Genomic DNA, 11,555 nt, shown 5'->3' with positions numbered 1-11,555 from the left:
GAAACGCCACAGGATGGCGCCCAAGTGCAACATCAATCTGATGTGGGTTTTTTTTAGGAAAAATGTCATAAATAAATCAATTTATGGTGTTTTTTAAAAATGATTTAACATATATAATCGTAATTCTAATTTATTTAATCACCTATTATTATTATCAAAATATGCTACTTTTTTGGTTTTTCGATTTTACATGACTCCTTGAACTTTCCAATCTCCAAAAAAAAAGTATTTATTTGTTCAATAATTTTTTTATCTGTTCACATTTCTATTATTTTTTTTTTGTAGCATATCTTGTTCAACAAATTATTTTACCTTGATGGATTATATAAGCACAAGTAAACACAGAGTACAAGAATATCACCTTTTATTATTCTCCCTAAAATGTAAACATTGAGTCAGTAGTGGTACTCCACAGCACTAATATGCTAATTTACTATCACCAAGATCAGTACATTCACAAATAAAACAAAATACATTCTCAGACATCTTGTAACAATATTAGTGAATTTTACTTTGTCAAAAAATATGCAACATTTAATCCTTTCAAGCATTTGTTTCGTTGTTCTTTTCAGGCACTTTTGATTATTAAAAATAGAAGTTGTATTGTGACTTAAGGCATCTTGTGTATGAAAAAAATATCCTCTTTTTAGACTCCACAACACTGTTTTGCACATTTCGCTAATTCTGATTTCTCTTTTAAAGCATTTTTCATCCATGCTACCTTACGACATATCAAATAGTGTGACAGAAATACTTGAACAATTAGAGATTCAATCAGTACCTTAAGAAAACTACTTCTACGTAAACACTTAAAATCTAAAACCCTTTGAGTTCAGAACAGTAGCTATATAACAACATTAGTGTCATGATGCTGCGGGGAATAACTAGAACTCCCAGGAGTCCATCCACTTTAGGCCAACCATGGTGCTGCCCGCTTCGTGTGCCAGAGGACCCGTCATGCCGTAGGAGAGCGGATAAAACAGGTAGAAACTGAGTGGGATAAAAACAATTACAGGGATTTACACAAATACTTTAAAATATATTTTAAAAGATGCTGTGAGACCAGCATACATACATAATATGAATTCCCTAACTACTTACAAGAGCGGTTTTTAAAACTCTAGTTTAGTCTGACTACAGTACAAACCTAAATTTTCAATGTTAGTGACATGAGTGGTAGATGAACGCTTCCTTCAATCATCCTTAATAAAAACCCCTTCTCTCTTTAGAAAAATTAGTGAGGAAGCAGGTATAAAACTTAAAGAAAATGTAGTTTGTAAGTGAACTACAAACAAGACATCCCTTCCTTTAGCTCACCTGTACAGAACACCGAACAGGAATACCACCTGCACGCCGTTCTGCAGCCAATCAGAATAAGGGGGGCGAAGCAGCAGATCGGCACTTCTTAAAAAGACATCCAACGTAATTCCTGTGAAACAACGGGCAGTTTAGTCAGGACACAAAACGAAAACAACAAACTGAGCAAAGAGTGAAACAACTGTGATTAACACTGTATGTCAACACAAAAAGTAACACCTTTAAAATATTCCTTATTTTACTGTAAGTCTAAAAATACCCAGACAATATGTAAGTGTATCCTTTTTGTAAGCTCAGATCAGACTTAATCTATGGTCCTTTTCGTGTCTTGAAGTATCTGGGAATATGTTTTTTTTTTCTTCTGAAATCTTTGGGTTTCATAAAATATCACTATGGGTTGTATATTATTCAATTTTAGCACCTTTGACTGTCATCTAAAATTTTAAAAAGTCCCTCAAATAACTTCTTTCACAATATTTTATGACTAAAAACCAAAAAGAGCTTTTAGTGATGTTATGGGATTAATTCATGACATTCATTCTGTAGAGGTAATTTGTGACAGTTTTAATGCAGTTGTAGAATGAGGTGCCTTGTGATAAATAGTTAGCGCCAATAAACAGTCGGAGGCACAAAAGATAGAAGGTAATATGTCAATAGTGATGGAGACCTTTGGACTTCTTTTTGTATCATGCAAGTAAATAAAAAGATTAGTTTAAAGCACTGCAGTAAAGTCATCATGCTACAGCTGTGAGTTACGATTCAGAAAAAAAGAAAAGCAGTTTTAGATGCTAAATGTGGCATTCCTTTTCTTAAGTCTAAATTGCTTTTCATCACGTGTTCTGTTTTTGTCAAGCCTTTCTCAGGTACAGTCGGAAAACTGAAAACCTCCGGAAATGGGCAAAATGCCTCACTTTGGTACCTGTTAGCATGCTGCTGAAGAGCATTGCAGGAAAGTAGTGATGATAGTAGAGAACTCGACCCATAGTAAAGAAGGGGACGTAGTGGAGCAGCCAGCCGAGGAGCAACAGTCCTCCTCCTCCTCTGAGCACACGTGAATGCTCTGAAACACACACAGCAGTTCACAAGGCGTTCAGATCTCTGCTGCAGTCACGGCTGAGCAGTCACCGATGCCGCTGTCGCCGTTCGTACCAAGTCTTCGTTGGTCCAGTGAGAATCCTCTCTGAATGACTACAGATGCCACAGCGACCATGATGAGATACAACCCTAAACTGGCCAGATTTATCCACCAAACCACCTGAAAACAGAGGATTCGATCGGGATCAATCTGTGTTGGTTAAACAATAACAGGAAAATGATGCAAGTGTAAACTTACAGGGTTTCCCAACAGGTAAACACGATACTCGCTCTCATTAACGCCGGAAAATCTCAATCCCTTCTCAAAAAACACACAAACATTTGGCGTTAAGAATAGTTACAAACCAAAACAATTTTATTTAAAAAAAAAACAAAACACATCATTCAACACACCTGGTAGTTCATTGGCCAGTGCCAAGGTTTGGAGTTCATTTCATGGTCTTTAGGTTTCAAGCCACTATTACCCTATAAAAAAAAGCAAATTTTAAGTAAACTATTCAAAGGCATGTGGATTTTTTAGTTTTCTCACTGTTACTTACTCTTATCATAACTATGTGGGACTCCAGTAAGATCTCCATAAAACTGGGCTTTAGTACAGAAAGGCTGATGTTGGGCACTGCCAGAACACACAGAGTGAAATGAAAAATATTTAGTAGTGTTTAACATCAAGAAATAAAGACAGAAAACACAGGAGAACCTGATGTGGTTTTATCATACGTTTGGGGTTGATATGATCCTCGATGTTCCACTGAGAGCTTGGAGTCTCCTTCAAGTAGGGGCTGCAGGTCACCTCCACCTGCTCCCAGCCCCTGGGCAGAAAGCAAACTTAGAGCACATGTTGACCGTCTTTACACGGAAAAGAAAACCGGAGCTGAGGAGATGGAGCTTTACCACTTCGGAAGAGTCCTTCCAGAGGAGTACAGCACACAGCCTGTAGCTTTGTGCAGAAAGCGAACTTTGCTCCGCAGCACCTTCACCAGGTCGCCTTTCTGACCTCCGCACACTTCCACCTGCCACAGATCGTTAACGTCCCCGGTTCCATTCTAAGAACAGAACAAATGCATTTTAAATATGATTACACTACAGAAACAAAAAACTGAAAGTGTCAGGCTCCAGTTTATGTTACAGGTCTACTCACAGCTCCGTAACCTGTAACCTGGAAGTGCTTCTTGGTCAGAGGAGCATGATGGAGGTGACTGTGAAGGTTACGGGTTGTTCTGAAAGAAGTAAGTTACAAAAACATGTAAAAAGTATTCACATAGTTTGGACAGGGACTTCATTTAGCAGAGTAAATGTGAGTTACTTACTCTTTGTGCTCCAATCGAATGATGTCACCGTGACGGACCAAATCAGGAGTACCAGACTGAGCTTATTACAGATAAACAGACACAGTAAAATAACTGTGAAGAGACATGCTATCACTTCACCAGGTGCCTCAGCTACTAATCGCCTCATTAAAGGGGACAGTTTTCAGTTTTTAGGGAGTGACTGAATGAAAGAAGTCATTAAAATATTAAGTAGTGATCACAAATGTCAACTTGGATCAGAATCTCATTCAAAACATAACACTTATGGTAGTTCTGAACCAAAGGAGGGAAAAAACAAGCATCAAAAGGTGAATTGTAATTAATAAAGTTGCCAGTAAGTGTATCTGTCATCACTGAAAAGCTGAGCAACTGAAATTTCTTACAATCAATATCATCTTGTTTGTGAACCAGCCACAAGTTGTTCTGGTCCTTATGGAGGTAGGCTGTCACCTGTTGGGCACAAATCAGGAAAAAATAAAAATTTGAATAAAGCGGTTTAAATATAACTTCACGTTTCACAGTAACGGCTGTGGCCTGACCTGCTGCTGCTTTGCCCCCACTCCCTCAGGGTACAAGTGCCAGTGGGAGTGTAAATATCCTCCGGCTATATGGAGGTTTTTCACTGTAATGATGGAGCCATACGCCAAATCTGCAGAAGAAGAAGAACAAGTCAAGGAGGCGGCATGATTAAACGAACTGGAAACAATTACTTTTATATCAACAATTACGTTAATTATCTAAGAATGATGCAACTGATCCTAAAGTCAGTCTAAATAAAAACAAATGTGAGAGGTTAAATTAGTAAAATGTAAACAAACAGACTAGTTAATCTGGCTAACAAAGTAGAGGAATAATATTCTATTTTCTTTGTTTCTTTATTAACTTTTAGTAAACAGATGGGCAGCAACCTGTTTGGTTTTATTTAAATCTGTGTTTGGACTCACACTCGGGCATGGATGCGTTGTGCAAGTTGTTTCCAATTAGCCGGGACTGGAAGGCAGAGCTAAAGAAACCATCACCCGGCCCGCTGGCGAGAAGAAGGTGACACAAGTCCTCAAACGACGTGGTGTGTTTCGTCATGCAGTGATTCACGCTTTGCTCCAAAAGTCACACTCACCTTTTGTTCAGCACAACAAAGTGGACCACAAATATTGTGACATAGAGGAAGAGAGGAAGCAGGATCAGCCCAACGACTCGAGCCAGAAAGTGCTTTGCGATGTCCATCTGTGGTCAGAAAAAAAAAAGATGGTTTTGGCAGTAAAATTTATTCCGCAACTAATCGATTGGAAAAGTTACGATCACCACAAGAATGCTGCAGTTTACCAGTGAAAGGTTCAGGTCTCCCAAAAGTCTCCAGAGGTCCCAGACTGTGCTCAGCCCTACCAGGAGGATGACAAACAGACCCACAAACTTCACCCCGAGGGCTCCAGCGAGATTGACGCCACACAGCAGGAGCCACAGCCACCAGGGGGCAGTAAAAGGCCTGAAACAACAACCAGAATGAAGCAATCAAGCTTTTTCTTTTCTGTTTTGAAAATGCTCAGGCAGGAAAAAGATTTATATTCTGTTTACCACAATTTAAACAAAGTCAGAAAATGACCTAAGCATTCTAATTAACACATTACAAGGCTGTTTTTTCAACATACTAGATCCCAGAAATGTTGTCAATTACAACCAATATAAAATATGAGGCAGTATTTAATATAAAAAGCAAAAATGTGTCATGACGTTTTTATAAAAAAGACAACAAAGAGAATGTGAAGCATTTTTACCTTTAAAACTTAATGTAATAAATGAACAAACTGAAATTATCACCTGATCATCATCACAATAAACCTTTCATTTACTTTTAAATCATTTACTGATAAATCAGCTCAAAGTTCCTGAACTACACAGCAGCAGAGGAGCAAACAATGAGCCAAACAAAAGTGTCAGTGGTTTCCTACTTGTACCTCTGCTGGTTGAACTTCACCATGCTCAGCACTGCTCCCATGATGAAGAACATGAGGATGGGGTCTAACAGGATGTACTGGGAGATGGTGATGCAGCCCGTGTCTGTCAGGAAGTGGACGTAAAGAAGAATGAATTACTTTTTAAAACAAGAATAATATTTCTTACTAAAGATTTAAACAAGGTCACTGTAACAATGTGTGTTCTGGGTTGTGACAAACATGAAAAAGAAATTAAATTACTCACCAAATATGAGCAGGGTGGCAGTGATGAGAGCAGCGGTGTGAGACTGAGATAGCTCCAGCACTATGAGGTAGGCAAAGACTGGGAGAAAGGAGCCCAGAACGGCACAAAACTGCAAAAAGAGGCAGAACATAAACAGCAGCTACTTTAATATGTCTTTCCCTTCAAATCTTTGACACTGTTCATGAAAAGCAACATACTCCTCTCATCCCCCAGTAATTGTGATGTTCGTATTTGTCCCCTGGTTTTACGAAAGGAAAGGTGCCATCATAGCCGGTAATATAACCAGCGAGACCAATCAGCATCTCCAAAAACAATGAAGACAATTTAATGCGTCAGGTTTGCATGAAAAGTGTCAAGTCTTCATAAAAGCATTATTCAGCCAGCTCACTTTCCCGAGGGGAGGATGAACATCGAAAAAGAAGGTTCTGTTGATGTAGTAGCTTCCCATCTTTCCAAAGTGAGTTTCATCCCAGCTGAAACACACAAAACAGTCATTATGGGAAGATGCTCATGCGTCTAACGCACAAACCAGAAAGGGGTTGCTTACCATACATGAGGGGGCTCGGCTATTTTGTAAAGGCGTGTAGCAAAAGACAGCCCCACCACCAGCATCAGCCCCAGTTTGGTTGGGAAATCATCTCTTCTTCTGCTTGATGAAGGAGCAGCTGATCCATTCGAGGACTGGGTGTCATCTCCTAACAAACCCCCAGCTGTTTGCCTGGGTTTGACCTTTGACACAGGACTGACTGGGTCTGTCTGCTCGGCTGAAGGGCAGATTTTCCTGTTTCGAAGAGTGGAAGTGCCCTTTGCTTTGCTCCACTGGAAAACCCATTCCTCCTTTGCCATTAGGAAACTGAACCTTGTTTGAGTGACCAGACTTCCTCTGAATCACAGCGAAGCCCAGTAATTTGTTGGCACTATTTAATCATTTAATATAAATGGGTTGTTAAAGATTACTACAACTGTTGTGATGCTGAGCTGCTAGCATGAATACTAACAAACACGGTCACCATGATGCAATCGCTTTGCAATGTTTGTCAACACAAGTGATAGACGCATTCATGTCATACTTTCTCAATTAACAAATTACCAGGCATGACACTATAAACGTGGCTGTCTTTGACCTATAAGTATTTTTTTATCAAAAGTACACGTACTCAAGCTTACTAGATAAGCGTCACGTCGCTCGGTGGCAGCATTCAAAGCTATGCTAGCTAGTAGAGCTAACAGCGTCTACTGACTGATATAATTACCTTTATTTAATTTACAGTAGTTACATTAGCAGCCCAGTACCGCAAAAAAGCGTGTATTTCTTTGTCGACGAAACGCGTACGAGACGTGTTGCATTCTGGGATATGTATTCCAATATAATAAAGAAAGACAACGCGAGGAGGCGGTGTTGCGGGATAAAACCCGATTTCCCAAAACTCCTTTGAAAGCGCTACGGAAACCCCGAAGGATCATTTTGGGTTGTTTTCACAACACGTTTAAATTTGTGTTCCCGGTGACCTAATTTCTGAATGCGTCGGTCAGTTTCATTTTAGCTTAGTTCACCTTAAGATCTATCTATTATAATAAGGGAGGGCAAATTTAGAGAAGCGCTCAGATAACAAATTGGAAAAACAATAATTAAAAAAAACTTATAGCAAAGCGATTCAGTTCAACATTGTGCAGTTCAATAATTTGGCCGCTAGATGAAGACATTACTCTATAGCTTTTTTTTTTTAAATTAAAGCTGTTATGACATTTTTATTGACAATAACGTGTATTTATATACATTTTTTGAATGGCACACTCTTTATCTTACATTATAGTATTTTAACAAACCACGGCTGCTTTGCAAAATTTACCTTTTTTGTTTATCTTTGTGTATTACTCTACACATAGTAGTGTGTAGTATACAATTGTTATCTAATGATTAATTTCTGATGCACATAAAAAATGCAAAGTGTGTGAGGTGTTATTTTTCCACAATAACAATTTGTTTTTCATGATTTATTTTGAGGACTGATTGTGATCAAAGCCAAAGAGGTACACAAACTGAATGAGCATGATATTGACCACAACAGGACATTTGTCTCAAGTGATTTTAATTTTTTAAAAAGGCTTTAAATAGTTCAGCTTTAGCCTCATTAATGAGACTTCTGGTTTACATCAGGCAGTGATCTGAAGAACACAGTAAAGTACAGTGAGTGTCATAAGAAAACATCTGTAAAACTGTAGGATTACAGACTAAATGTCAGTATATGACACACATTATCAGCTGTTATCATTCCGATGTATTATTAGACTTAAATGTTTGTGTGTTGAAAAGATTAGTGCTGAATATGAAGGACAATAAGGTATGATACAAGGTTTCAGATCCAAATGAGACTGCTAATACTGTGTTAAACATAAATTACACAGGGATCCATCAAAAACTTAAATTATGCCCACTTTTACGAAAGTTTAGCTGTAAAGTTGTGATGCACAAAATTTCAAAGCATTTGTTTTTGTAGAACAGTGCTACCACTTGCAAAAAATATATATATAATTCATTGTCTGCTCCACAGGGCAGGGTATACATACAGTTCCTATGGTACGGTGTCAGCCACTCTTCTCATACAGAAAAATATATGCTTTTAAAAACATTTTTACAGACATATATAAATCTACAAAGCTAAAATGCTGGATTCTTCTTACATTTGTTGTGTAATGTCAAATATAAGTATTTGTTGTGCTATAATGCTTTAAAAGAATATGTGACAAAAATAATACATAGTACTAAAGCTGTACAAAATATATCAAAGCCTTTGACTTTACATACTTGTATTGATGCACATAAAGGGGTGATGTGAATTGCTATGGAGATGAACAGGAAAATATTTTGCCTCTGTAATACTGGCACTTAATATTAGTCTCTTATTTTAATCTGTGATATTTGTGGACAAATTCGGAAAAAAAGGCTTTGTTTTTTGTCTTTTTACTTTCAAATTTTAGCCTGGAAACATGATCAAAGCTGAGATATTTTGTTCTTTTTTTTAATGTCTGATTTTTTTTTAAAATCTATGTGAGTACAAAACAAATCTAAACTATTAAAAAAAATATACAAAAAGGTGTTAGTATTTTAAGATGTGCAACTGATGTAAAACAACAGGTTCTACCTATTGCACCATTTTCAGAACATTACACAGAACATCACGCATATCTACAGTCTTTCAAAGCCCGTGTGGTGCTGCAGCTTTCAGTGCTTTAAAAGCTTAGTTGCGCTGTCGTTGTGATGTTTGGTTCAGAGATTCTTCAACTTCAGCTTGAATCTTGATGAAAGGCTGCTGTGGGATAAAGTCAGATATTTGCTGACCCAGTGAGATAGATAGATTGTTGACCCAGGTGAAATATGGCAGATTGTTAGTGAAATTCTTTCTTTAAAAAAAAAAAAAAAACAGGCAAATTCTCCTCACAGTGTCTACATAGTCAATTGGAGGCAAGTCAAACAGGAGGAATCAAGTCTACCCTCTGAAATAGGTTGCTTTTTTAATTTACAGAGGCTCGTCATGTCAATGAAATAAATAACACAAATAAAAAAAATGAAATTGGCTGAGAAATTAATATGGGAAATATATTAGCATATCAATTTGCCTGGGGTCACTGAATATAAAAGATCAGTTCACAAAATCCCTTTAAGGCAAATGGATATCTGGCAAAAACAGAATCCCAAGGAGTACATTCACTGAGCAGCTCCTGGTCCTCCAGAATGTGTATGATGGGGTTTGAATCTCTGTGTTTTATTGTGTGTTTAGGGTGGTGCCTGTGTGTGTGGTATGAAAGGAAAAAGGCTTGGACGAACAGTGTAACCGTTGGAGGTTTAGTGCCTTCAGGAAACAAAGGGCAAAAGGGATGATCTTTTAGGGATCAGGAAAAAGTCAGCCCGTAAACAGTCTCCGCCTCAGTTTTCTGCCTGCCTGAGCCTGGAGTCGGGGATCGCTGGGATACATTTGTGAGGCTTAGCAGAGGCCACAAAGCCCGGCAAACAGTTGCACTTGTAGGATCCCTCTGTGTTCATGCACTCCCCGTTCTGACACAAAGGGACCTTGTCGCTGATGTCCTCACACTCGTTTATGTCTGCAGGAACAGAAGACGTAACAAGTTAGTGAGCAGGGTGATTCGACAGCTGCCAGCAGCACATCTGCAGCTGAGTGGCCTCATGGGTGGATGAGCTAAACCAATTCATACTTCATAATCCTTGATCTGACTTTCTTTTATTTCTTCCATCCATTTTTGTCACTGTGATTTAAGCATTTTATATTATACTGAATTAACATAAAGGCAAATAGGCAGCAACGAGCTGGGTCCAAGCAGATGGGGAGCATTTGACTTTGTCGACCTCACTGAATGCTTGGAAACATACGACAAACATAACTTAGTATATTGCTGCCAAATGTGGTCAACTTGGAATTTAAAATCTGGATCTTTGCATTCTCAAAGAGCGTGATTTATTGAGCACTGAGGTGAATGTTTCTTATTCTGGTTTTCTTTTAGTATAAATAAATAAATGTACATACACTATTATTATTAGGAGTGAAACACAATCTTGTGGCACGAGATCTTACGAGACTATGTCACAAGAATTCTCACTGACATGAAAACTGTTTCACAAACCAAAATAAAAGAAAAAGTTTCATGACTTTGTCTGGTTTAAATTGAAGATCCTCATTTCATTTGAAATCATTTGTGTGGCAGCAATTCAAACAAATATGTGAAGGCACTAGAACGCGCGTGGTCAAGCCCCTTAAGACGTGTTGTGTGAGCTGCTTCTGCAGCTACGTGATAAGGGGAAGAGTCTCGGTTGTGCTTTTGTTTAAAATAGAACAGATTTATTGCTGAGTTCATTTGGTAATTTGGCAACTTTAAAGCTGAGAAAATAAGATTTGAACCTCTCGTTGATCCGTCGATCAATCTCTGAGGTGGAGACGGAAAAACAAATGGGACTGTTATTGATTTCCTGTCTCTCTTCTCATGTCATGTGTCTCGTTACACCCCTAATTATTGTGTGTTTTTAATGTAAGTCATGTTTTTATTAATATAATTTTGTTAATTTCTTTATTATTTTTTCATCTAAACTGTAGGTGAAATTGAACATGATGTACACACAGTACTCAATAAATGTTGGTGTTAATCCATCACATTAATGACATTTTTACAGTATTTAAAACATGTACGATAATTTCTGAGTCACATTTGTTAGCAAATAATTAAAAATTGTAGAGTTAGACATATACTGACTGACAAAACCCCCATAAAAATGGACTTCTGAACTGAAATTTAAGATCTGTAAACATACAATACTAATTGCTAGTTTTAATGCTAAATATTAGTTAAGAAAAGATGCAGACATGCCTTGATAATTAGCTCAAATGACTTAGATTCTAGTGCAAAAAGCCTTCACCCAACCAATAAGCCAATATCTTTAACAAACATGCCGTCATGTTGCGTGTCAGCTGAACATTGAAGTTTTAGGAATGTAAAATTAACAATGCATTAGATTACGTTTCCTTTTTGGCCTTCAGTGTTGTTTTTTTCCCCATTTTCAGCTCAGGAGGTCTGACTGTCCTTTCGGATTCTCAAATGACCCTCTCTCTGTTTACGTTGTATTCTGCTGGG

At 37.9% G+C, this 11,555-nt stretch overlaps 2 protein-coding genes across 3 annotated transcripts in view; both read right to left on the bottom strand.

The window, feature by feature from the left end:
• Window positions 1–347: 347 nt before the first annotated feature.
• Window positions 348–7,274, bottom strand: pomt2 (protein-O-mannosyltransferase 2). Of its 2 annotated transcripts, XM_017410736.3 has the most exons (21): window positions 6,463–7,273; window positions 6,304–6,388; window positions 6,113–6,217; window positions 5,916–6,024; window positions 5,672–5,774; window positions 5,043–5,202; window positions 4,837–4,943; window positions 4,664–4,746; window positions 4,259–4,368; window positions 4,103–4,169; window positions 3,720–3,780; window positions 3,551–3,629; window positions 3,304–3,455; window positions 3,130–3,221; window positions 2,952–3,028; window positions 2,806–2,877; window positions 2,651–2,710; window positions 2,467–2,572; window positions 2,237–2,377; window positions 1,318–1,429; window positions 348–990 (listed from the first exon to the last, which is right to left on the bottom strand). In XM_017410736.3, exons 1-21 carry the CDS (start codon window positions 6,759–6,761, stop codon window positions 885–887), a joined length of 2,286 nt encoding a protein of 761 aa, XP_017266225.1. In that variant the 5' UTR covers window positions 6,762–7,273; the 3' UTR covers window positions 348–884. The 2 variants fall into 2 exon arrangements, with proteins under 2 accessions (XP_017266225.1, XP_017266234.1); XM_017410745.3 differs by lacking the exon at window positions 6,113–6,217 and having other exon boundaries at window positions 6,463–7,274.
• A 714-nt stretch (window positions 7,275–7,988) lies between these two features.
• LOC108236591 (latent-transforming growth factor beta-binding protein 2) overlaps window positions 7,989–11,555 on the bottom strand; it is a 79,178-nt gene continuing 75,611 nt past the window's right edge. The window contains exon 41 of the mRNA XM_017417375.3: window positions 7,989–10,016. Within this exon, the coding sequence (XP_017272864.1) occupies window positions 9,841–10,016 (176 nt within the window). The 3' untranslated portion in view covers window positions 7,989–9,840. The remainder of the gene's footprint in view (window positions 10,017–11,555) is intronic.

Source organism: Kryptolebias marmoratus, linkage group LG10 (assembly GCF_001649575.2).
Source record: "Kryptolebias marmoratus isolate JLee-2015 linkage group LG10, ASM164957v2, whole genome shotgun sequence".
Taxonomy (NCBI): Eukaryota; Metazoa; Chordata; class Actinopteri; order Cyprinodontiformes; family Rivulidae; genus Kryptolebias; species Kryptolebias marmoratus.
The sequence above is the reverse complement of the archived record's forward strand: the minus strand, read 5'-3'. Positions and strand labels throughout refer to the sequence as shown.